We start from the raw sequence: 25,802 nt of genomic DNA on the forward strand, positions 1-25,802 counted from the left end.
TTGATTGTGTCGAGTCTAAATTCATGTAATTTGTGATTTACATGTCTGAAGTATTCCAGACAAAAAAGTTACTTTAATGTGTGATTAAAGGAATAAATATCATTAACACATTACAACTAACAGTAATATGGCCTAAAAATTGAATTTACCATAGAGATCAACACCTTTTGTGTAGCCTGAACAAAAATGTTTAACTTCACAAAAGGTAGTAGTTGTTTCAAGTCTGTCAGAAGGGATGGCATTAAATTCCCCTTGTTTTGTTGTTATGTGCAACCTTGAGACAAAGTTATTTTCAAGAAAGAGCAATAAAGAAAATTATAGACTGAGAGATACAAAAGAGAAGCGTGTGTAGATCTACACGAGTAAAATCAGAGACAGAAAGACACACAGACAGGTCTAGGTTGTATTAAATGTTCTAGATGTTTTATTGGTGTTGGTTTCATTTATTTGACACACATGTTCTACTAGTTGTGGGTTTTTTTTCTTCTTGAATTTCAACTCTTGCAGCCATCTGAGATAGACCCAGCCTGAGACCGCTGGCCCTTCACTGGTCTCCAACACATACACGCACACAGACCCAGGCTACACCGGGACCTGGACCCGATCCGGTAACAGACCCCAGGCCGCATCATCACCACTCACCACATCACAGCACACTGCACCACATCATACCGGCACACCTGCAGTGACAGGAACCTGAAAGCCTTGGTTAGCGTCTTGTGTCTTTTAGTAAAAACACAACCTAAAACCCTGCTCTGCTGTTACAGAACTGCCTCCTGAAAAAACAACGAAAATAACCGCAACCAAACAAAAAACAAAAAAAGAGAGACGCGTCTCTCTCTCGCTTTTTCCTATTCCACCAATATTGTTGACGTGCTTCTTCATGAATGTCTCTCTTGAGCTGTTTTTCAACATGTGTTTTTTTTATTGTTTCATTTAAATTCAGTATAGAATTATATAGATTTCCTAGAGCACACAGAAAGATTGAGTTGTATTTACCAACTTGGAAGGTGGGGTGGGGGGTGTACTGTAATAGTTATTAACAAGGACAATGGTTCACACAGTGCACACAAACAGAGACAAACAGGGCAGGAGGGGAGGGGAGGGGAGGGATGTGAGAGACAGAGGGGGAGAGAGGGGACAGGACGCCATGGGGTGTGCTTTGTTAGGCCTAAATGAGGAAAAGCAGCTCTCACTTACCCCCCCTCCCGTCTTAGAAATAAAAAAAGACAAGTAAAATCATCGAAACCCCCCCTGTACCCCACATATTAAAAAACAACACTGTGGCCGTTGAGAACGGAAGAGAAGGTCAAATGGACGTGGCGAGAACGACAGGGAGGTGACCACTCCGCTGGTCCTCTACAGACAGGAGACGGAGGCGAGAGGTGGCAGTCGAAGTGGTGTCGGCGGTGGGATCTCACTGTGTGATCTTTACATCTGTGTGTGATTGGAGGACAAGCAAAGGGTTGGCGAGGAGGGAAAACGAGAGAGGGGAACGAAGGTATAGAGACAGACGAGGGGGAAAGAGAGAGAGAGCAGGGGGAAGAACAGGGAGGGCGAGGAGCTGGATGGCCCTTTTTTGCAGAGCGTAGACACTCCCTTTGTATCCTTAGCTCATTCAAATCTACATACACAATATGCAGCTGCCGTTTGGTAGATATATTGGTTTATGTACACAGCAGTGAGAGAACACATGCAAAGAGTATCATAGGAGATGGGGAGAAAGGGGGGCGGGTCGATGTAGAAAGTTGTAAAGGTGCTTTTGCTGTTTTTAATCTTTGGGGCAGTTGTGATGAAAATTGCTTCAAAGCGGTTTTTGTCTTTAAGAGGGCGGGGCGTCTGGAGATGTGTCTTGCCAGGGATGAAGTGACAGGGGGGAGAAATAAGTGGAAGATGTAGGGGGTTTGAGCAAAGATGCTCCATCGATCAATAGTATGTCTCCTTTTCCACCCAACCTGGAGTGCACATGAGAAAAAAAACAGAAAAGTTCAGTTAATTTCCATGTTTTCAAGCCATAAATATTTTCCATGGAATTTAGCATTGGTTAAAGAACTAGTTCATTATTATGGGAAATACGCTACTGCCAGCAGGCAGTTGGCTTAGATTAAAACAGACTAGAAATAAAGGGATATTATCTGTTACTGCCTGAAAATCTGCTCACTAGCACCTCTAAAGCTCACTAACTAACATGGGAGTTGTGTGCTGAACACTTTCTTGGCTGGGTGCAGTGATTTCATGAGTGTCATTCAAAAATGGAGAAAGGTCCGCACACTTTAGCTCCCCGTGCAGCTTTTATTGAGCTACCCACTATTGACGCTTCAAGCTAACAGCTCTTCTTCAGACTTCGTAAACAATACATATACAATCATATACATATTTACATCATTACTATCATTATTATGCGATTTAATGCAATTTAAAAACAGGTAATTGAGAGTGAGACTAGTCTGAACCCCAGCTTCCTTTAAAAGAACTTTAGTTTACTGTATAATGTGCTTATTAAGGACCAGAAATACTAACCTCCAGGGTTATGACGGATGAGAAGTTTTCGGACTTCATCATAAACAAAGATGAGAAAACTATAGGGGAATGCACAAAACCACCAGGTAGGTCTGTGGACAAGACAAGAGAACAAGGATTTAACCTGAGCAAGTGGAGAGATAACATAATACGTCTTAACATGAGAGTGAGTGCATGTGTCCGTGTGATGAATTTGGTAATGAGGCTTACTTTAGAGGATACATCCTGAGAGCCACATCCATGCCTGGGCAGTAGGACAGGAAGGCAGCCAGGGCTGTCTCTTCAAACAGGCCGAAGATCAAAATCTTGTTCCTGTGTTGAGAAATATGACAAATATTTAAGAGCAGAAATGCTGCTGCAGAAATTTAGACACATATCACCATAGTTTAGATGATATTATTCTGATGCTTATTGGCAGAAGATACATTTCTGAAAGGAGTACGTTGGTATCACAGCACACTTATTGGACTCACTTCATGCCTTGCTGGAACACGGAGTTACGTCTGGTCTTGCAGATAATGACATCAGCCCACTGCACGACCACAATACTGACAAAGAAGGCTGTGTGGCATGTGAACTCCACAATCTTCCTCTGCTCATATGTCTGAGGGCAGGAGAGCAAAGAAACAGAGTGAGATAAAGTGTCAAAACCTTAAAAACACACCTTAAAACATGCAAAAACGACACTTACCCACTGCTGACCATAGCTGTCTTCCAGGTCGTTGCAGGAGCGGTCATCCCAGTTGAGCCTTATGCCTACGAGTAGACTGGGCAGGAAACCATTTTCAGCCAAGATGACAAAGTAGGAGAAGAAACCTCCCAGGGCCTGGATCATACCTGAGGAAAACATACACACAAAGAAGTTAGGCCATAGATTTCCTGAATCTAGTTTTCCTAAAAACATTGCAGGCTCAAAGATAATCCTGCTGCTGTTGCATGTTAACAACAAAAGGTGGGGTGAAGCTGATTTAAACACACTTTTTTAGCCAACAAAGACCAAATAATAATCATAGACATAATTCTGAAACAGCAGCAGCATTTTACTTACCAATCTGTCCATAAGCAATGCTGATAAGCCTCTCATTCACCAGCTTGTCCCTGAATGGGTTCCTGGGCTGACGCTTCATGATGTCACTCTCAGCCATTTCATAAGCCAGGGAGATGGCTGGCACCTGAGGGGGGAGGAAGAAATGTCAACTTGTAGCACATAATGATGTTTATGAAAAGAAAGTTTCATTTGTTAATTTGCATATGTATATGTATTTGCTTCATTGAATTATCCCAGAAATAGAGGTGAGGTTGGAGTTTAGTGTTTTATTGCATAGGGATGAGAAACATTCAAATATTGAAAACTAGAAGCTGTTGATAGGACCAGACCATAATGTCCCAGAGAGACCGGGGTATGGTTACTCCTAGGACATTCTGGACAGACAGACAGATACATTTTTGCCAATGTATCACTGGAAAAATGTAGGCGGTGAAATAATTAAATTGCATCAGACTGAGTCTTACACAAAAAGATCAAGTGTGAATCTGTGTAATGATATCAATACACAGGTTGGATATTTCCTCTCCCACATCTTATTGCCAAGCAGCCTTTGTATTATCCCAAGTAGAGAGGGATATATTTTGAATTATATTAGATATTTTGTAAATTAATCCCTTGTTTTCTGATCTAGAATTAAGAATTTGAATCAGCACTGCTTATATATGAGTGTAAAGCTACTTGTTGTAGTTGTGTGTTCGATGAGCTCTCACCATGTCAGTTCCCAGGTCGATACAGAGGATAGTGATGGTTCCCAGTGGCAGAGGGATGTTGACGATGATGAACAACAGGAAGGGAGTGATCTCTGGGATGTTGCTGGTCAGGGTGTAGGCGATGGACTTCTTAAGGTTATCAAAGATCAAACGGCCTGAAGGGAGAATAATAGACAGGTTACATCACACACTGAGTCCAACTCCTTGGCTTTATTTTTTCCTATTTCCTTCCTTAATCTGAGCTCTGTTTTTGTGTTATAACATTTCTTAAGGTCAATCTGCAGAAAAAACAAATAAATCTTGCCTCAGTTTCACTTAAATCTTATCTATCACCCTCTTTACACATGTTTTTTCTCTCATTATCAACTGTTTTTTGCTTTAAATGTTGTTCTTGTTCGCTCCTTTGGGTCTTCTCACCTTCTTCCACTCCTGTGACAATAGAGGCAAAGTTATCATCCAACAAGATCATGTCTGCAGCCTGTTTGGACACATCCGAGCCAGAGATTCCCATGGCAACACCAATGTCGGCCTTTTTCAGCGCAGGGGAGTCATTCACACCATCGCCTGTCACAGCTACAATGGCACCCTGGGAGAGAAGAAAGAGGGAAATATTTAGAAGATGGTACATTTGTTAAATCTCTTTATCCCTTTTCTGCACAGCTATCAAGATTTTAATAGAGGTCTATTTACTTTAATAATCGTTTTTGGTCTGCCATTTGCAATTGACAGAAACTAACCATTTGCACTCTCCACTTTAATCTACCTCAGGACGCAAATCACCCTGTGCAACACCGTATATTGTGCAATATTGTCTATAGTTTGTGCAATAACTTGCAATACTGTACATAGATTGTGCAATAATATATGTTTAATAATAATGTTTTCAAGATGTTCATATTTTCTTACATAATTTAAATTAAAGTCTAAATTAAATTGCAATGAAATCTATTCCAATGTTTGAATTAGTTAATATAATTATACAAATTAAACCTTTTGCTATCGCAATACAATCTAACCATTTCACAGTAGCAAAAAAAGTCAGTCTGGGAATCCTCATTCAACAGACAACTAGCGCCCTCTGCTGTTGTAAAAACATAATAGTACCTTGAAGTCTAGTCCCTGAATGTAATTTCAAGGAAAAAAACATACACGTGGTCTTCTATTCAAACCAATGAAAGCATGAGAATAACACCGGATTGGAGATTTGACACCTACTTGTTCAGGGTACACCAAATATTTATCGTCCATAAGGTATTTTATTATAAAACAATCTGAAAATGCTCCTACCAGTCTCTGGCAACCCTCTACGATGATGAGCTTCTGCTGTGGCGAGGTTCTGGCAAAGACAATCTCTGTGTGATTCCTCAGGATGTCGTCCATCTGATCCTGAGACAGATCTTTGAGGTCTGTGCCGTGGATCACACAGGCCTTGGCGTCCCTGAACACAGACAGTGAAGCATTGATGTGGTCCTTGAAATTTACCATCATTTGTGTGACCAGTTGTTTTGGGTGTGCTTGCTGTGATCATTCTTTACCTGGGGTTGACTTGGCTGATAGGAATGTTGAGACGAGCTGCAATGTCCTCCACTGTCTCGTTGCCCTCTGAGATGATGCCCACTCCCTTGGCAATGGCCTTGGCTGTGATTGGGTGATCTCCAGTGACCATGATGACCTAATAAGAGTGATAAAAAAAAATTACATTTTATCACGTGATCTCTTGAAACAAAACCTAAATATAAAACACTGTAAGTAAATAAAGAGTTCATGTATTAGTTGCATTAAAAAAAACCTCACCTTGATACCAGCAGATCGGCATTTGCCAACAGCATCAGGCACAGCAGCACGAGGAGGGTCGATCATGGACATGAGGCCAACAAAGCAAAGGTTGTCTGTCTGGAAGTTGACATCATCTGTGTCAAAGGCAAAGCCCTTGGGGTACTGATCCTCTGGCAGCAGCAAGTGGCAGAAACCTGGAGGAAAAAGATGATTTTATTAGTGAAATCTAAAAATGAACACAGATCTTCTGTTGAAATTCATACCTCTGAATAACTTCAACCAACAGTCAAATTACATTTCAGTTGTGCCTGGTTTTGATAATTAAACAAATATAAAGTTATAACTTGGATCCTTTAATGTGGGGTTGCATGAGGTACTTCTCCGTAATCAGTGTACTGCAAACAGTAGATGTCAGTCGGCATGCAGCCAGTTTAGAGGAGCAGGCAGAAGTATTGACACTAAAAGCTAAGCAATGTACCACTGTGGATAGGGCAGTGGCAAAACCCATTTTAGTCACCTAATAAAATCAATCACTTTGACTGACGCTATATTTAGAATATTTTCACAGCTTCACCATCCAACAACAGTTTCCAAAAGGGAACTGAAGATGTTATATCACTCTGTTGAAAGCCAGACAGTGATTTTAACATCCCCGAACACAGGAACTGCTGGTCTATGGCTGCTTTGATCAAGTAGTTTATTTGCATCTTTTTGTGACTTTGGCGTTTAAAAGGGTCAGTTCAGATTAAACAAGGTTATCCAATAACACGAATTAAGTGGTTGAAGCAGTGCTAAAGTAACAGCTTCCGCGGAAGGCTTTAATTCTTATTAAATTATAATGTATTTTAATATAAGGAATTACTAAAAAAAGCAAAACAAAAAAAACATTTTTTGACATACTTGTGACATACTTGTACATAAAAAAATCCCGTTCTCCTCTCTGCAGTTCTACCTGTCCTTACCCAATACTCTCTCTCCCAGTCCTCCCAGCTCCATGTAAGCATTCTGGAAAGCTTCCTTGAGCTCCTCGTCCATGGGCTGTTCCTTCCCCTGCAGCAAGATGGTGGAGCAGCGGTCCAGGATCCTCTCAGGGGCTCCCTTCATCACCAGCAGGTAGCGGTTGTCATTGGGATCCTCTGTCTCATGCACTGAAAGCTAGAGGAGAACATAAAGTTGATTTAATGTGATGAATTTGTGCATATGTTTTTCATCTTGCGCCCACAGCTGTAATGCAAACTGTTACTCACCTGGTATTTGTTGGTGGAGTTAAAGGGGATCTCAGCCACCTTCTTGTTCTTATCCCTCATCAACCTGACTGAGCCACAAGACAGCTCGATACACTTCAGCAGGGCTGACTCTGAGGCATCTCCGGCCACGTCACGCTTCAGGATGGGCAGTGAGTCTTGTCCTGCTTTGAACTGAGCACGGTTACACAGACCGGCGATACGAGCCAGGGACAGCCAGGTCACTGAGCTCTTGTCAAAAGAGGCACCTGGAGCAGGAACAGAAGAGTACATATTACTAATGTTCATGATTTCAAATCATCATTTATCCCATATTTCATCAGTGGCAGCTGTTTTGCCTGTCCTCACTTACCAGACTGGTCCTCGGTGGTGTCGGCCTCGTGGATCTGGTTGTCAAACCACATGTGGGCCACGGTCATCCTGTTCTGGGTCAGGGTGCCGGTCTTGTCAGAGCAGATGGTGGAGGTGGAGCCGAGGGTTTCCACAGCTTCCAAGTTCTTCACCAGGCAGTTCTTCTTAGCCATACGTTTGGCAGTCAGGGTCAGACACACCTGCACACACATACATTTTGTTACAGTCTGCTCTGTGTCCAGATGCCTTCAGACTTGTTGGAAAAGCCTGGACTGAGTTCTGTCTGCAGCAGACTGCAGAATCATTTAAGATGCCCATATTAGTTGGTTTGTTTTTCTTATCACTCTGATCTGTCTATTAATAACAGAATTGTGTTTTTTGGAGTTTCTGTTCACTGTATTCCTCCCCTCCTGTGTTCCTGTGCTTTATTTCCCCTCATTTCCCATCCACACAGCTGCACTGCATCAGCCTCTGCTCAAGTTTTTCTAAGCCAATCAGATCCCGGTCTGTTCTCCAACCTAATTCCCTTATGTCTCTCACCTGTGCTTCTCTACCCTTTTCACTACCTGCACTGCATCCCCTCTTAAGATCAGTTTTTTTTAATATCTAAATGTTAGTTTTCAGTTTAAAAAAATGATTTATTCAAGCTCTTGTTGTTTGCAGTCTCCCAAGTTTGGCTCTATCTACTCCACACCACATGACCCATTTATGATGTTAATCATCCTCATGTTTGGATGTGTCACCTATTAAGCTCCAAAATAGAATTTCTTGATGCTAAATAAAGTGAGCTTGTGTTACAATTAAATAAGAAGTGACAAAAGATTTCAGTATTTTTAGAGCAGCTTTCAAAATGAAAGACAAATGCAATAAAAATAGCACTGAAGATCCATAATACTTAAAACACTTAACTAAATTTAACAAAATGGAACAGGAATAAAGACATATGGACAAGTTAGGCACTAAAATGAGCAAACAGACATAAAAAGTGAAATAAAGAAAATGTTCTCTGTAGAGTTGAGGTGAAAGAAGAATTTTAAACTTTGATTCAATATAGAATAAACAATACACAATACCACATTTGGATACCACAGCAAGAAGAAACACAAGATAATCCAACAATGATATATAAATTATTCAAAAATGCATCATTCCCCATAATGCATGCTTCTACTTTTTTAACTTATGGTATATATTGATGCTAATATTTTTATACTTTTACTTGACAACAGATTGCAAAAATATACCAAAGTACACAAATTCAGAAGCAAGTAAAAAGAGATTAAGAAGTATCTAATTATTTTGGCACTTACAGTGACAGTGGCCAGCAGCCCTTCAGGCACGTTAGCCACAATGATACCAATGAGGAAGATGACAGCTTCCAGCCAGGTGTAACCCAGGATGATGGCCAGGATGAAGAAGGTGACGCCCAGGAAGACGGCCACACCTGTGATGATGTGGATGAAATGCTCGATCTCTTTGGCGATGGGGGTTTTTCCGGTCTCCAGGCCAGAGGTCAGAGTAGCAATGCGACCCATGACTGTGCGGTCTCCAGTGCAGATAACGAGGCCACGAGCTGTGCCTGGTTTTGGAAAAAGGGGCAATTATGTTGTAAAATATAATTTTTTACTTCATCATTGCCTGTGTGATCTGTCCTATCGACAACATTTTCTAAAGTAAAGTTCGTCAGGTGCAAACTTTATTACTAGGCTCAGTGTAAGCAATGTGGAGGACCAAATGTGCCATAGGAAAAGAAAAATTACTCAGTAAATATATAATTGAAATAACACAAAGATATCCCTTGCCAAATAAATATGCATGATTCTTTTTATATGCACAGAAATAGAAAAATAAATAAATACAGTAAAATATATTTACTATTCATTTGCCAAATTATTTATTATGTATTAATCTATTTTATATTAAATCATAGGGAAATAAATATGTAGATAGATTAATAAAATAAGAAAAAAACATAAAGAGATAAGAATGAATTTGTAAATCATTTTTTTATTTATGTGCATATCAAATATTTTTTTAATAAATAAACTTGCAAATGTAGTTAATTGAGACTTGGGGTGCCAAGTGGCTCAGTGGGCGCCTCGTGTACATAGGCCAAGTCCTCGCGGCAGTGGCCGTGGGTTTGATTCCGGCCTTGTCCCTTGGCTGCATGTCACCCCCCCTTTCATGCTTAATCTTCCCTGTCAATAAAGGCAAATGCCTAAAAAATTATCTTACAATAAAAAAAGATACATAAAAAAGATATTTTGTAAATGGCTGTCTTTATTATTTCAATTACCAATTAATTTATTTATTTATCATGGCAGATTTGGTCCTCCATAGCCACAAAAGTTAATAATTGCTGGTAATGCTGTTGCAGTAGTGGCCATACCTTCCACACAGTTGGTGGAGAAGAAAGCAATGTTGCGGGTCTCCAAGGGGTTGTCATGGGTACAGTCAGGTGACCTGTTCTGGGGCTCTGACTCGCCTGTTAGGGAGGAGTTATCAACCTAATGGGAAACAAAAAAGTAAAACACATAGTTGCAGACAAAAGGGAAGCAAGAGTTTGAACGTGTGTGTGTGTGTGTGTGTATCAGCATGTATGTGTGTGTTCGTACCTTGCATCCATGAGCAGAAACCACCCTGATGTCAGCAGGGATCCTGTCTCCTCCCTTCACTTCAATCAGATCTCCAGCCACCACTTCTTCAGCGTTGATCTGTACCTTCTCACCCTCACGGATCACCAACGCTTGCTGCAGGGAGACATCAGTGATGGTTAGAAAACACAGTGAAACATGGTTTGTCAATATGGGGGGTTGACATTTTCTATCCCTTCATGAAGAAAGAATCAGATTCATCAAATGTAATGTATTCAAAAATCACAACACACACGGTATGCATGGATATTTGCAGGCTGAGTGACGACCACCAGCTGTGCCACCTCGTTTTGCAAAAGCATAAAGCAAAACGGTAGAGTTTGAGGAATTACATCAACAGTGTTTCTACTGAGTCACATTAACTGGGTACTTAGATATGACCCATCATTTCTGGTGTCTACCATTCTTTTTTTTTTTTTTTAAAGAAATCCTTGTAATAATCTCTTTAAAGGCTACCTTGTTAGAGTCCTCTCTCCAGTAGGAATTCAAAAAGAGATTTCATACAAAAACTGGTGTCTTCTGAGCAAACACATATGTACCTGAGGCACCATGTTCTTGAAAGATTCCATGATTTTGGAGCTCTTGGCCTCTTGAAAGTATGAGAAGCAACCGGTAATGATGACAACAGCTGTGAGCACAATACCTAGGTACAACTGGAGATAGAGAGAGACAGAGTCGAACATATGTGAGTGTGGGCTGTGGGAAGACACTGGTTACAGGTGAGGTGTTATCTATGTCTGTATTTCATAGTCAGAGAGCGTGGTGATTGTGTTAATGAGGTGTATATGGGACAGATGTGTGTGCCGCTCACATTGTCTCCTGCAGGTTCGTCCTCAGTGGCTGCCTGGATGGCGTAGGCCAGGAAGCAGAGGATGGCGCCGATCCACAGCAGGATGGAGAATCCACCAAACAGCTGGCGACAGAACTTGACCCACTCGGGGGTGGTGGGAGGAGGGGTGAGAGCATTGGGACCGTCCCTGATCAGATACTCTGCTGCCTTGGCATTGGTCAGCCCCTGGAGGGAGCACAGAGGAATTGGGATGTGGAGTTAGAAGAGAAGGGTAAGCCTGCACTGACGCAAAGCCAAAAAAAAAAACCAAAAAAAAAACCCCACATTTGTTTTAGTTTGTTAACGTTCTCATATTTCTTTAGTCATGACTGGTTGGGTTGGGTTGTAAATTTTCAAAACTCCAATAAACCAGTGAAAAGATGCCATCTAGTGGTCAATTGGGAAAACAGTCTCAAACCATATAACTGCACAAACCATGGGCAGATTATGAAACAATGGGCCCTCAGGCACAGACATGCAAAAGGCCCCAACACCTCCCTGATACAGGGGCAGCAAACATGAACTTTGTGCTGGTTATGCCTTTTCTTGTTGTTTTTTTGCATCTTTTTGAAGATGTTAGTATCTTTTTGTAGTTTTGTGTCTCTTTGTGGTCATTTTTTGTGGTTGTTTTGTTTATTTTGAATAATTTTGTATATCTTTAAGGCCATTTTGTTTCTCTTAGAGGTATATTTCTGTCTCTTTTTGGTTATTATGTTTTGTGTCTACTTGAGGTATATTTGTTGCTTTTTTGGTGATTTTGTGTCTTGTCGAATTAGTTCTGTGAATCTTAGTTCCTTTGAATCTCTTTGTGGTCATTTTAAAACATTTTACCGGGGAAGGCCAGGGGGCCCCTGAAACTTTGGGCCCCTGGGCCTGTACCAGGTAGGCTCATTCAGGAAGTCATCCATCATACATACTCAGAGAAGTTATCATCATCAACTCACCTGGACAATGTCAGTCTGGTATTTCCTGCATACCTCCTCTACGGACATCTTATGTTCTGTCTGGGAGAGAAAATACAGAAATAATCAGTTCTCCGTGTAGTTCAGTGTGATTAGTAGTTGCCATTTTTTTTGCATGCAAGGACATTTTATAGAAAATAGTCTAAATTACAGGAAGAATTATGCTTAATAAATGAAAGAGAGTTTTGAACTATTGCCATACAAGCTGACTGGGATTTACTCCATGCATGCAGTTCACCTGAGAGATATCAGGGCAGCCAGATATGGCGACCCCGGTGTCTGTTTCTTGCGCTGGGGATCAAAGTTATCCTCCTGATAACACGTCACCCCTCTCACCAGCAAAAATACAGAGAAAGATTTCCCTTCTCTCCAACAGAGTTGGTGTCAAATCACTTTCCTTTATTATATCCTCTGAGAAGACGTTCTTCAAAAGCTTAAAATCATTTTTCACATCCTAAGCTTTTGACTGACAGGACAAAAATGAATTGGTCTCAAACATATTTTATGCCAACATCTACACATTGATAAGGCTTTACTTACAATGGGCACTTCCTTCTTCAGGTCATCCATGTCCTTGGTTCCCCCCTTCTTCTTCTTGGGGGATCGGTCATCTTTGTCCTGTGTGGTGGCAACGCGGTAACTGTCTGACCGCCCATACTACAGACACACACATATGTTTTATACATGCCTTCGGACTACATTAAGGAGATAGTAGCCTGTTCGCCTTCGTGTATCATCTTAACTGTTGCGCTTGTGCATGTACTACATAGGCTGAAAACTATACGTTGTGTCTGAAAATACATAAAATTCTTTCTTAATCGAAGTAATGCTTCCAGGTTTTATTGAACTGAACTTGAGGTTTCTCTCTTTTACTGTACAGTAAATAAAGTTGCACCCTTGTGAAGTGGCCTGGTGAAGTAGCCTGTATTTCATCAATTATTCTCAGTTAACGAGGAAGATATAAGATGGAGAGCAAAAACCTATTATCATAAGACTTACTGAAACATAAGCGTATTATTCCGATAGCTCTGTTTTTCCTGAACAAAAATATCTCCATATTTGCACAGTCACTACACATTAAAGCATGTGCCTCCTGTCTGTTCTGCAATATCCATTTGATCTCCTCTGATCAAATAATTCTTGCTCTGATGTCCAAAAACAGCCTGATGGACACATCAAAACACAATCCAGTGCAATGGTTAACCTGTAAGCTTCAACTAATGGCTTCCTGGCCTTTTTCATGTATCCAGCAGCAAGGACATGAGAGAAAGAGAGAGCAGAAAGCAGAGTTCGTCAAAGGCTTTCTGATTATATGTTAGTGTGTTCTACACTATTAGACCAGATACATCAGAGACACTTTGATGTCAAAATCACTAAAAATTAAGTCTCAAGTACATGCATGCACACACACAGAGGCACATGAAATGTCCTTGTCTTTACTGCACTGTCCCTTGTTCCCGGTACTCTTCCCGCTATAATTGTCTCCTCAGAAATTGGCTTATGTTGTTAAACTAGACTTTAGTGGACTATTAATAACCCTGATTTTCTCCAGCACTGCACATTCTAGTCCTTCTAGGTCTATAACTGTAACCCGAGCCTGTTGTCCGGAAGGAGAGGAGCTTGACTGCCAGGTCACATCAATACAAATGTCCCTCATCAAAGGTCAGAGGTGACATGGAGAGACAAGAATCCCTCCCAGGAGGTGTGAGTGGGTCCAAGTGGACAAGCCCTTCGCTGACAGGACCAAGTCATCAAGGAAACTGCCTGTGTGGCAAATCAATACAGTCAGATGCACAATGATAGTTTGACAGAGAAGAGGCTGATTTGGAAGCCACATAATTTACACGGAATCAGACAGACACATCAATACCTATCAACTCATAATCAGTGACAACAATCCTCCTAATGAAGGCATGTGTGTCAAAAAAATTAGGTTAAAGGTGAAGATTTCATTGATAAATTAGAGAGGATGCACTGGCTGTGTGTTTGTTTAAAGGAAATCCCAAACAAACTGAAATTCACTGAAAATAAAGTAAGCACCCTCTAGTGGTGCAACATGGTAGTAACGTCATTAGGAGTGAAGAAAGACCAGGTAACCGCTGCTGGACTACTTTCTTTGCAACTGATATCACAGTGCAGATATAATTTACAGAGAAGCAAACTGATCTTCCATTTAACGCAATGTTTAAAAGTATATTTACTAAAATCCACTTGCCAAAGATACATACTGTGGCTGTTTACAAAAGCGCCAGTGAGGAAGTATGAATCGAGATCTCAACTCTTACACAAACAAACCACACCAAAACACACACACCTGCAGTGCGACAAAATGTGACTGACAAAGATCAACTGAATTTCCTACTGTGGGAGCTGTAATTGTATGGCTGCTGTGTGAAACTCTTGTGAAATCGTGCCTCTGCATGGTACATAATTTGTACTTGGAAAACAAAGACCTGTCTTTCTGGTTTGCAGTCATAAAGAAAAATAGGAACGGATTCATGAAAAAACATGTGGATGACAACTGTGACGTGATTGTAGAGCGCGGGCTGCAGAATTCAAAGCAAACAATGAAACCATTTGTTCAAGCATGTCAGGCTGAGAGCAGCATGTCAGTGGGAAGGATCTGTTTGGCCTGACTGCGGATACACACACACGTGCAAACACACAGAGGTCTGCAACAAAAGAGCAGGTGAGCAGATCTCTTGCCGCAGCAAGACCAGGCAGGCCTGGCGATGCAGGGGCTGCGTAGAGCAGAAACTGATGCAGTGGAAAAGTACTGCTGCTGCTCAGCCCCTCTGAGACGGCTGCTGAAAGTGTGTGTGTGTGTGTGTGTGTGTGTGTGGGTGTGGGTGTGGGTGTCGGTGTGGGTGTGATTGAGAAAGAGGGTGTGCGTAGGCATATATATGTATATATTATATGTATTCACTTGAGATTAACTGAATGAATGATGGCTTCATATCTGTATTTGGAGAGCAAAAGTGTGGAATAAAAAGAAAAGTTGCAGGTTTACCTTCTAATCAGATGGCAAATAGGCCCCATAATGTCACTGATGACAGACTGGCAGGTGTGTAAGTATCAGATTGTTCGTATAATTCTGTTGTTGCAGGTAAATTTGAAACCTGGATTGACATCATTTTTCTTTTACTTCATTTACATGCCATTCAGAAGTATTTAAACCTCTGAGGGAAAACATGGGAAAAAAGGTAATGAGCAATTCTTAATAAAAAGCTTGGCAAACTTTAAGAAATGAGCAGAATTAGAATTTTAAAAATGCTAGAGAAAAATGTCCAGGAGTATATAATAATTAACATAATTTATATTTATTTCGGCAGTCTTTTTAGGTCATTTCCTTATTTATCTTTTTTTTTTTTTTTAACTTTGCCTTTTTTTCTTTTTCTCTCTTTTTTTCGCTTATTTTCAGATAATTTTATGGTAACTTTTTACTAATGTCTCGCTCATTTTTGGGTCATTTCTTGTTAAGTCGCTCATCGCCTTCTTCCCATGTTTTTGAGAGAAAGCAAGCCAGTTTGCTCAGGTTTTAAATGGTTAAGATAGCATTGTCTTCTCAGCAGCACACCTGCTTTTTCGAGCATATGCACACTAAAATAATAATATAAATATGGACACACGCATTTCTTTGTCTCCGTACCACAAACAAACACGCACACACACATGCTTAGACAATAGAAGTGGTTGGTAAGGAGATGGAGAGTGATGCCAAACAAAGCAATATGTGGTGAAAAGTAGCCACACGCAGAGAGATGGATGTTAAGGGGGTGGATGACAGACACGACTGGGCGCATGGAAAGGGAGACACCAGTGGGAGGTGAGAAGCAGGGACGGATAAAGAGCGAGAGAGGCAGGTGGAAAAGGGACAGCGAAAGAGTGAGAGAGAGCTGTTGTCACCCTTCTCTCATGCCTCTAATTAGATATTGACCAGCAGTCTTTGTCTGCTGGCTCTGTATCGGTGTTTGACCTGCAGTGACCTCACTCTAATAGATTGCACAACCCTTGCTTATGGTGTGTGTGTGTGTGTGTGTGTGTGTAAGTGTCACTCTGAGCATGTGCTCTCATATGCTAATAGATGATATTCACACTCCTGTGTGTGTCCTTGAGAGTGCGGATGTGAGTGAGTCCTTATCAGCTTGACTCAAAGAGAAAAGAGAGGCTGCTGATTTATCTTGCGTGTGTGTTTACAGTATGTTGAGTATGTTAAGTGCATACCTGGCTTTGTGTGTGTGAGTGTGTAAGCCTCTCCTGTCTTCCCTCCATTCACACCCTGCTACCTGATAACGTATGTCTTTGTCGCACCCACAGTACACTGCTAAAAAACATGAAACCGGTTAAAGCCATTTTTTATAAATTGTGAGTGGTTAATCATCTTCTGGGCTGTTTTCACGTGTATCACTAAAGGCGACCGAGCATTTTGTGTTCGGGCTCCTCGGTTGCGGAATGATCTGCCTCAGGATCTCATGCGTGCTACACCGTCTTCTTTAGAATCACTTTTGAAGACTTAATTTTATCGAAAAAGGCAGTCCTTTGATTTCTCTTTAAAGGATAATTTTATAAATATATTTTACTCCCGAAATTGCATTCAAGAGTTGCACAGCTCTGTTTTTGTTTTCAAATTCAACCATATTTTTAAAAAAATGTGTCTTTTGTGCTGTATTTTTTGCAATTTAAAATTTTTCTTGTGTTGTTCTTATTCTTTTCTTTTGTATTTCAAGATTTTTCCTGTGTGTATATTTTTGTGATTTTAAGTGTAAAGCAATTTGTAACGTTGGTTTTGGTAAGTGCTATATATAAATATACTTTATCATTATTATTATTATTATTATTACTCTCCACTTTGATTGTTTAATTATTAAGCAGAGAGAGATAAAGTGTCCATGCATACGATTTGAGTGTCCTTTCATTTGGAGAAAACATCAAAGTGCACCATGCGTCTGTGGGTGTCCAGCTGTCTCACACAGCTCGGGGTAATGTAATGAGCCCCCCCTGTCCTGAGGAAGGAAACAGAGACTCGTGGCTGGAATTACAGACGCTTGCTCTGCTGCTAGCACACAGATGAACGGACTGATGGACAGACACATCTCTGACATCATCAGGAAATGGAAACATCGGATGCTCCTCTATGGATCACATACTGCGATCATTCACATCCAGCTGACGTATTAAAAACTGCTTCAATAATTCAATAACGCAGATTGCCTCACACATCTGGTTGTACGTTTGATTTGATCGTAAATTATCCTGCAGGCCTGCTCTGGCTAAACAAACTAAACCTTGCGTTTTGTCCTCATGTCAACAACTTTGACAAGCGAGCGTGTTTGGAGGGCAAGTAACCATGGTGACCGGCACGGCCATTGGCATGGTGACGAAGCTCAGCAGTGGCCTCCTAGGATCCCCTGATGCGATCCGGGACGAGTAATAATTGATGCATCTGTAACTGGACACTGTATTCACTGCTGTATAACACAGACTGATTCAAGGTATTAGTGTGTGTGTGTGTGTGTGTTTGTGTGTGTGTGTGTGTGTGTGTGTGTGTGTGTGTGTGTGTGTGTGTGTGAGCAGAGGTGAGTCATTGTGCTGGCTACAGTCCGTATGTGCAGCGTCTACACGCATTGCGGCAGAGAGAGGGAGGGAGATGTAGAGTGAATGGGAGAAAGAGACCAAGTGATTGTGAAATAATAAGATAAACACAAAGATGAGACACAACTGAAAGCGTACAGTCAGAGAAGACAAGAACCGTCACACATTTCAAGCAGAAATGTAGAATAATTTTCACTTGAACAAGAAATGTTAATGTTCAAATTTTGACTCCTCTCCTACCATGAAACTGCAAAATTGTAATTTATTTTCCAGACATGGCAATGCTACATGAAGTCAAATGCTGCTGCTCTGTTCTTTTGTCTCGATCACACTAGGAGTGGCACCTGAGAGAACTACCATGTCACGCATGTAAAGGACGAGTTGAGGCATGCCCACTGACGGTGGGTTTAACTGGCACAGGCATGTTGAATATTTTTCTTCCCCTTCACTTGCACGCATGGTGACTCCTATAAGAGGAAGAACTAATGTGCATATACAGTCCACACAAATGCAAAAAAAAGAATGCTGTTTTGGGCTTTTTTGTTTCTTTTCATGTGGAACTGGTATGAGGAAGTGGTTGTAGGGAGGGGGAAGAAATACTACCCTAGCTCTAGATTTTGCTCTTATTTTAATGTGGCAACCACCACAGTATTGGTCACACCAACATGAGTTTGCATTTCCTCTTTGTACAGAGAAGCCAAATGCAAGCATCAGATCAAGGCCTAATGCACGTTGTTCACTACAACTTTGACTGTAGAATGTAGAAAGTCTGTTGATCAGTACTCTGACAAACTGATCCTAATAATATCAGAAAATCCAAAAACTGATTAATATAACTATTAGCCTAAAGATAGCTTTTCTTTATTAAACCATTAGTCTTAAGTTATCTTAACTTTGTAAATACAGAAAACTTTTAGTCTCAAGTTATGTTTCATTATAGTAAAGATCAACTTGTAAGATTTTACTGTGTACAATATTGTTGCAATATCAATATCAAGGAATTTCCTTAAAAAATTATGATATTTGATTTTCCTCATATTGCCCAGCCCTTATAAAATAATGTGCAGATGAGCTGTAAAAACAACCCCAATTCACTGGTCATTTCACTTGTGCTCTGCGCACATATGACCTGAGTTAAAAAAAAGTATGAATTTAAAGCAAAGCCAATGGTGTATAATAAGATACATCTTGTATCTCTGGCTGCCTTTACAGCTGACTTTAGATGGATTATGGGTCTAATTCATATCATTTTCTTGAGTCGCCATGCAGTATTTTAGGTTGAAGGCCCTCTGTCTCCATTCTGGACTCTTTCATTCAGGCCAAAATGTGACTGATATGGTGCCACTGAATGTGCACAGGTCTGAATATTAGGAAGGCCTAAACACATTCACAATTAAATTATGATCAACGGATACGTGTCATGTTTATTTAATTAATCAGGCATCCTTGAGAAAATTGGTGTTAAGGTGTTAAAAGGTACAAACATAATTTTAAAAGGTGTTTTTTGGATGTTAAAATGTGGTGCTGGTTTGTCGTTTGATTTCTGCATCTGTATAAATGCTACTATGCATTTTGTGTGTATGTGTGTTGTTGAATGTGTGTTTGTGTGTGTGTGACCTTGCAAGGTCATTGGGCCATCTGCTGTGTCTTGCAGCAGGATGGCGCAGCTCTGGGCCACAGTGGGGGGCTCAGTCTGTGGACCGAGGGACAGAGCTGTTGGGATTAGCTAGTCTGATTACTCCACTGGATTAGCCCACTGTGCTTCGTCCTCTCTTTGTCTCTCTATCACTCTTCTTTCTCTACTACTCTCTCTCGGGAATATTAAATGCTTAAATGCAACCTCTGCATTTATCATTAGGTTGGAGCCAAATATTTTGGGAATGCTGAGTAACTGTATAGATTACATGGTTACTTTTTTGCAGATGATAAGGATTTGAATGCCTTGTAAAAGAGACTTGTAAGATATTTGTTTCACTTATCTGTATCAGCCTGGAGAGTGATATGAAGGCTTCTTATCTTTCTATTTATCAGTGTGAACAGGCATCAAAACGAGGAGATGCCAGATATCAGACATGAGGAAGACAGAGGGAAAAGATGGAGTAAAACTTCTCTGGTACAGCAGTCCCAGCTGACGTTCTCTCAAGACTGTGTGGAATTTAAAATTAAATTATTAAGTACAGGTAATGGATTGATCCTGTGGAACAATACATTTAAATAAAGAAATAAAAAGATTGTGGCCATTTAAGAGCGCTGAGAGAAAATCTTAATCTCTGAGCCACAGAAACACGAAGAGACAGAGAGAGATAAACTCTCTTTAGCTCTCAAATCATCTGTGTTGTGCGTTCTCCAAAAACTAAAAATAAGCTCAGCCAAATACAACCCAAACTAAAAATCCTAACTCGAGTTATAGCTCCTCCTGCCCCCCGCCACTCTGTTTCCTCCTGCCCCTCTGTCTGTCCTGTGTCCATTCATCCCACAGAGACAATTGGGTAACTGTGTATCAGTCCACCCCCCTAAACTCTGAGGGATTTTTGCACTGTAGTTTGTGCGTCTTGGCATGCGTGTGTGTGTCCAGGTCTAGATTTGCATTGTAAATCTCTGGTTTGGTGTTTGTAGCGGACATGGCATCTCGCCATGGTGTGAGAGAGGACTCTCACACCATGGACTCTCTTAGGACTCCTCTGCAGGCAGCTGGTCACGGAGAGATGTCCAGATGTGCATGCACGCACATCCACACAGTTGCTAACTGCACCACTAAACCAAATATCCATATGAGATGTTCAAGCCCATCACGTGTTGCTTTGCGTTTCCAAACCAGGATCTACTGAGTCAATGGTCTACTGTGTAGGATTAAGTGACATCTAGCGATGATGTTGCAACATTGCAACAAACTGAAACTTCTCGCGTGTACCAAACGTGTAGGCAAATTACTGTGAGATGGCCCTATCTAGAGCCAGTGTTTGTTTTGTCCGTTAATATATCAACAGTTAATTCTAAGGTAACCAAATCACAACAATTCTTAAATTCAGGTGATGATAAACTAGGGGGGAATCACCACAGGCCCCCTCGTACAATACTATCATGGTACTTAGGTACAAATTAGATACAATGTTATTGCAATTTTTAATGTTTTGTAATCATCTTAGTATTGCAATAGCATTTGTAGAGAGGGGGCGCGCCATTTTATGTAATTCATGAGAATACCGGTAAAATTTTTAATATGATCAGAAATATTCATTTTGTGATAATGGCAATATTCCAGCTTGTTGACATAATGTCGTCACACCATTACGCACAGCAACAACAAGCGTGCCCGAGAGTTTTTGTGTTTTTTACTGAATATTTAAAGGAAAAGAATTACCTTTATAATGACATATAAAACTAGCACAAACACTTAGTTTGTTACAATTATATGTTCTTGCAATTTGCGATAAAATATAATTTATATTTTTCAGTACTTATCTTATCATCAAGAATATATTAGCTAGAATATATCCAGAATATCATTATTGCAAAAATACCCTAAATATTTTTTTAGGGCCATATCGCCAACCCCTAATGTTGAGATATATTGCAATTTATTACCTTTTTTCAACTGAAAAAGTCAGGGAAAAAACACATAATAAACATTTGTTTTTTATTACTAACAAAAAGTTTCCAGTCTGTTCATTTCACCTCAATATTTTTTTATTGCATGTGTCTAGTGGACTGAAAATGCAAATGATTTTATTATTCTAGTAGGGTACCAAAAGTTTAATTTGTATTTTCAATAATAATCATTAATATGATTAAAAATGAAAAACTTGGCATCTGTGTATTTTAGCACAATCACCATGCAACATATTGTTATACTATGCTGTATTGACACCCCGTTGTTATGCATATTATATACAATATCTGTCAATACATCCACCTAAATCCTACACACTAGACCTTTAGGTATGTCTGAATGAATGGAAAATCATTCGCAATGCGCTATTGAGGAATTTAATTACAATAAATCCTAAAACTACTGGTACCGTCTTCACTGAATGCCACCATTACATGGTAAGAAAATCAAATCAAACACAGCGAGGTGTTGTAAGATGATCAGTTTCTTACTTTAACAAGGCTTTCTTTATTGTCGGTTAGCGGTGTTACACTTTGTTCTTTGGTGTATTCACACAGGGACGCATGCACGCACACATTTACAGTCACACACACTTCACAAACATACACACATCTCCAGGACAACACCCTGAATTAGTCATGTTGATGTAGTCAGGCAACCTAACCCCTCTGAATCGCTCTCATTATGGGAGACCATCAACACGTTGATGTTGGAAAACTGTTAGTCAATCACTGTGGCTACTGTAACCTTGTTTCAAAGTTACGTATGAAGGAGACAGCACTGACCTTTGCATTTTATTAGCATTACACAAGCTGCGACTGAGCTCACAGCTCGGGCTTTGTCCTTTTAGTCTCACACTAGCGAGGAGGCTAACTCCGGGTTTTTTTCTTGTTGAGGCACAAGAGAAATCAGGAATCTGTCCTTCAGCAGTCCTCTCACTAAGGACGTTGTCCTCATTACAGTGGATATTTATTGATCAGAGACCTACAAGAGCCTTGACAGGGACAATAGAGGAGCATTTCAAAGGTCACCATATTGACCTTAATTGACCCCTATAGGCCACAGGGCAAAAAGCTCCCAGCTGGCTGTGCGGTCAGAGAGATCATGTGTTTGATTGGATCCTGTGTGGACGTGCTTTTCTATTGGTTCCTGCGCTGCGTGGACAGATCAGCTGTGGTACAGTGCAGCCTATCAGCATCAGGCAGCAGGTGCAGTGGGGAGGGATGTGCAGTACTCTGCACCAAACTGAGGGCTGGGCCTCTGCAGAGGCCACACACATCCAACTCCTGAACTACCTTCCACTGACACCTTCTAACTTCTTCTCTATCACCGCACACGCCTCGCCAGAGCCGACAGAAAAGTACACGCTGTTTTAGAAACCTTTACATCATGATACAGGTAATCAGCGAGTCTAATCAAAGTCTTACGGGGATTTCGACACTGACAGGAGCATCTCCTCCCCATCCCACATGCATTCAAAGCAACCACACCCCTCGTCACCATCCTGTATGACCTTCTGACAAAGCCTCAGTACCGCTGCTGCACCTTCATCTCTCTTTAATCCTCCCATCTCTCCTGGGGCGGCATCCCACCTACACCACACCTCTCCAACCGCTCCACCACTGCGCTCACCCTCCACTCAGTGTCCTATAAAGATCATCCACAAAACCACATCTGTCCTCTCCCTATCCCATCTGTCTCCTGCCCCCCTGATAACCAACCCCACAGTGTGCAGCAAGAGGAAACAGGAGCCATGGTAATGTGAGTCTCAGGTCATTATCCTGTAACGAGATATACAGCCGGGCAGCCCTCCCCCTCCATGCGCCTCCTCCTTCACTTTAAATCCCTCTCTCTTTCTCTCTCCACACCTGCAGACCAGCCACTACTGATCTGTCCTTCATCCCTCTCTCTCTGAGTCCCTCCTGCTCTCTCAGCAGTGGCACCCTCCCCCCATCAGTGTCACGTGTCTGAAGGTGAAATCCTCCTCCTATAGTCTCATCAGCATCCGCCATGTATAGCTGCACCAATGCAGAGAGGAGAACAATGAGCAAGATGAGCGGCTGTGTGAGTGAAAACACCTCCAACATTTCTTTAGAGACGCTCTGCCAAATGCAGACTATCTATCAGAGTGCCAGACGAAATGTGCCGGTTGTCTCTCCAGTATCCCTGACACATGCCGGAGCTTTGCTCTATAGCATCACTGCTGTCTCTAAGCCCAGTCCTTACTGCGTGGCTTCTCGTGCCAGCCTATCACAGCTCTTTACAGGGAATTTCCACACCACAGGCCCCGCCCCCGGTTTGACGCAGAAGGCACGTATCAAGCGATGCCCCCTGCGGCCTTGGGAAAGGAAAGCTGGCAATGCCATCCACAGTGCGCCAGTGCAAAATTCTCGGAATTAATTACATAAAAAGAGAGAAGGGAGTGTAGTCATTGTCAGGAAAGATATCCATCCATGACTCCATCCCTCCATCAATCTATCCGTCCCCTTCTCATTCAGGGTGACCTCAGCGCTCATCTAGTGAAAGTCAAGGAAACACCCTTCATAGGTCGTTCATATTCTGTTTTATAATGCCAATCTCTGGAGTGCTGCGGCATCTTCTGAAATGACACACCATTTCTCCCTCACGCTGCTTCGTCGAGCTTCCACACAACAGCAGCAGCAGCAGCAGCAGCACATGCGTAAGCACTTTTTGCACTCCCATCCCTTTTGACGCAGTGCCCACTAAAGCTGCCGGGGTTAGCTTTACCCCCTCGAATCCGGCATCTTGAGCGTCTTTCCCGGCTAGAGAAATGTCAGATGCTTGTGTAACTACGATGGCATTGGCTGGTGCTGCCTAAAACAGCCTCCCAGCACCGCACAGTCCCCCTTCTGCAGCGTCATGCCACCGCATCATTCACACGGTAAGAGAGTCGGAGATTAAAAATTACAACTCTTTCCGCAGGATGGAGAGATGGAAAAGAAATTGCGCAACAATGGCATCTGCGCCTTGGCATTTTCCGGGAACGCTGTGTTTGTTCCACAAGCTTCCTCTGATTCATTGGCATGACTAATAAGCTAAGTTTATCCAGATAACCGGAGACACATCGAATGCTTTTAATGGTTTTGACGGATGCGCACAGCAGATGAGAACTCTGACAAACTTTACAGAGCACATCGTGCTCCTGGTTGTTTCTTTAATCTGTAGTGCGCGTAAATGTGTTCAATGTTGGCGATTATCGAGTCCCTGTTATGTCACAAATTAAAGGGGAAATAAGCTGGTGAGGCGCTTATTCCCGGTAACCGCATTATGACGCATGGGTCATCGAGGGTGCCGAGGATGAGACTCGTCCACTGTGAGGACGCGGGGGGCTCAGCATCCCCCCTGGTGCAGATGCTTCTGTGCTGCACCGGAGAGAGGGCAGTGCCTCCAGGGCTCAACGCAGCTAGAGGACATGAAGGGGGAGACGGGGGGCAGCGAGGGCATGGAGGAGGTCACAGTACACCATGTTCGTTCATCACTGCCATAGTCACAGCACGTATGTGTGCCTTCAAATGAGACAAAATTATTATTTTTTAAACTCAACACTTAATGATGGGTGAGCAGAATGTGGATCTAACACGTGCGACCCCCTCCCTCTCGCGCTCTTGGTCGGAATAAACCGATTAGGCCTACCATGGCTGCAAGGTTATAGCCAAAGTAAGGCCTATGTGAGAGCTGAAACACAGATGATACACTGACAACCTCTAAACCACACACACTTGCTCCACTTTGACATCAGTTTTCATCCATATTTTTTTTTATCTCACTGACTATGGATTGACCGCACAGAAAAAGGACACAAAATGTCATTATTCCTAATCAAGTAAAACAAGTGAAAACCAAAGTCAAATCAAAGTGAGCAGGTAAATGCAGCTGCTTTCTACATCCGCACTGTAGACAGGAGCTACATCAATTTGTCGCAGTCTGGGAGACCCGGGTATAAAACACAGTTCCGCATTAGAGTCAATGTCACTCAGGCAAACGGGATTTCCACGAAGGAAAACATGACATCACCTTAATCTTTCCTCGTTAGGTGCAAATTATCAGGCTCATTTCTCAGGCCACTTCAGGTGGGCTACAACGCAGTTAAAGTAAAGTTGTAATCGTCAGTCTTACCCCCATGTTGGCGCAGTCACTCTTCTCCTCTCAGGTGATGCACGGCTTGAGAGGTGTCAGCCCCTCGCGGTGAATTATATCAAAATACCTTGCCTTGAAAAAAAAATAAAGGAGAATAAGTTTTTTCAGGGGTTGCTTAAATAAAAAAAATAAAAAAAGACGTCAGGGAAGTTATCTATCTGGTAAAATGTTTTCTGGCTTTAAATAAACGGTCTGTCAAACCTTCCAAAGGGTTAGGCTACAATCTTTCCCCCCCAGTGAGACGTCTTTCAAATGAAATGTTGCGGTCTCAAGCGGAGCATCACGCGGGGATGCGCTTCCTTCCTTTGCTCTCTGATACTTGCGGTGAAAGACCGGCGAAACTAACGA

General features: G+C 41.7%; 1 protein-coding gene across 2 annotated transcripts; it reads right to left on the bottom strand.

Annotated features, from left to right (window-relative positions):
- Positions 1–397: 397 nt before the first annotated feature.
- atp1a3b (ATPase Na+/K+ transporting subunit alpha 3b) lies at positions 398–25,802 on the bottom strand. Of its 2 annotated transcripts, none has more exons than XM_042489308.2 (23): positions 25,656–25,802; positions 25,434–25,526; positions 12,635–12,712; positions 12,077–12,136; positions 11,115–11,318; positions 10,843–10,956; positions 10,265–10,399; positions 10,039–10,156; positions 8,960–9,228; positions 7,651–7,849; positions 7,302–7,546; positions 7,017–7,209; positions 6,073–6,248; positions 5,814–5,950; positions 5,566–5,716; positions 4,696–4,864; positions 4,279–4,433; positions 3,569–3,692; positions 3,212–3,357; positions 2,994–3,124; positions 2,731–2,832; positions 2,521–2,612; positions 398–1,955 (listed from the first exon to the last, which is right to left on the bottom strand). In XM_042489308.2, exons 2-23 carry the CDS (start codon positions 25,437–25,439, stop codon positions 1,927–1,929), a joined length of 3,033 nt encoding a protein of 1,010 aa, XP_042345242.1. In that variant the 5' UTR covers positions 25,440–25,526; positions 25,656–25,802; the 3' UTR covers positions 398–1,926. The 2 variants fall into 2 exon arrangements, with proteins under 2 accessions (XP_042345242.1, XP_042345240.1); XM_042489306.2 differs by having other exon boundaries at positions 12,635–12,751.

The sequence above is a fragment of the Plectropomus leopardus genome, chromosome 11 (assembly GCF_026936395.1).
Source record: "Plectropomus leopardus strain MGB_pleo_1.0 chromosome 11, ASM2693639v1, whole genome shotgun sequence".
In the NCBI taxonomy this organism is placed as follows: Eukaryota; Metazoa; Chordata; class Actinopteri; order Perciformes; family Serranidae; genus Plectropomus; species Plectropomus leopardus.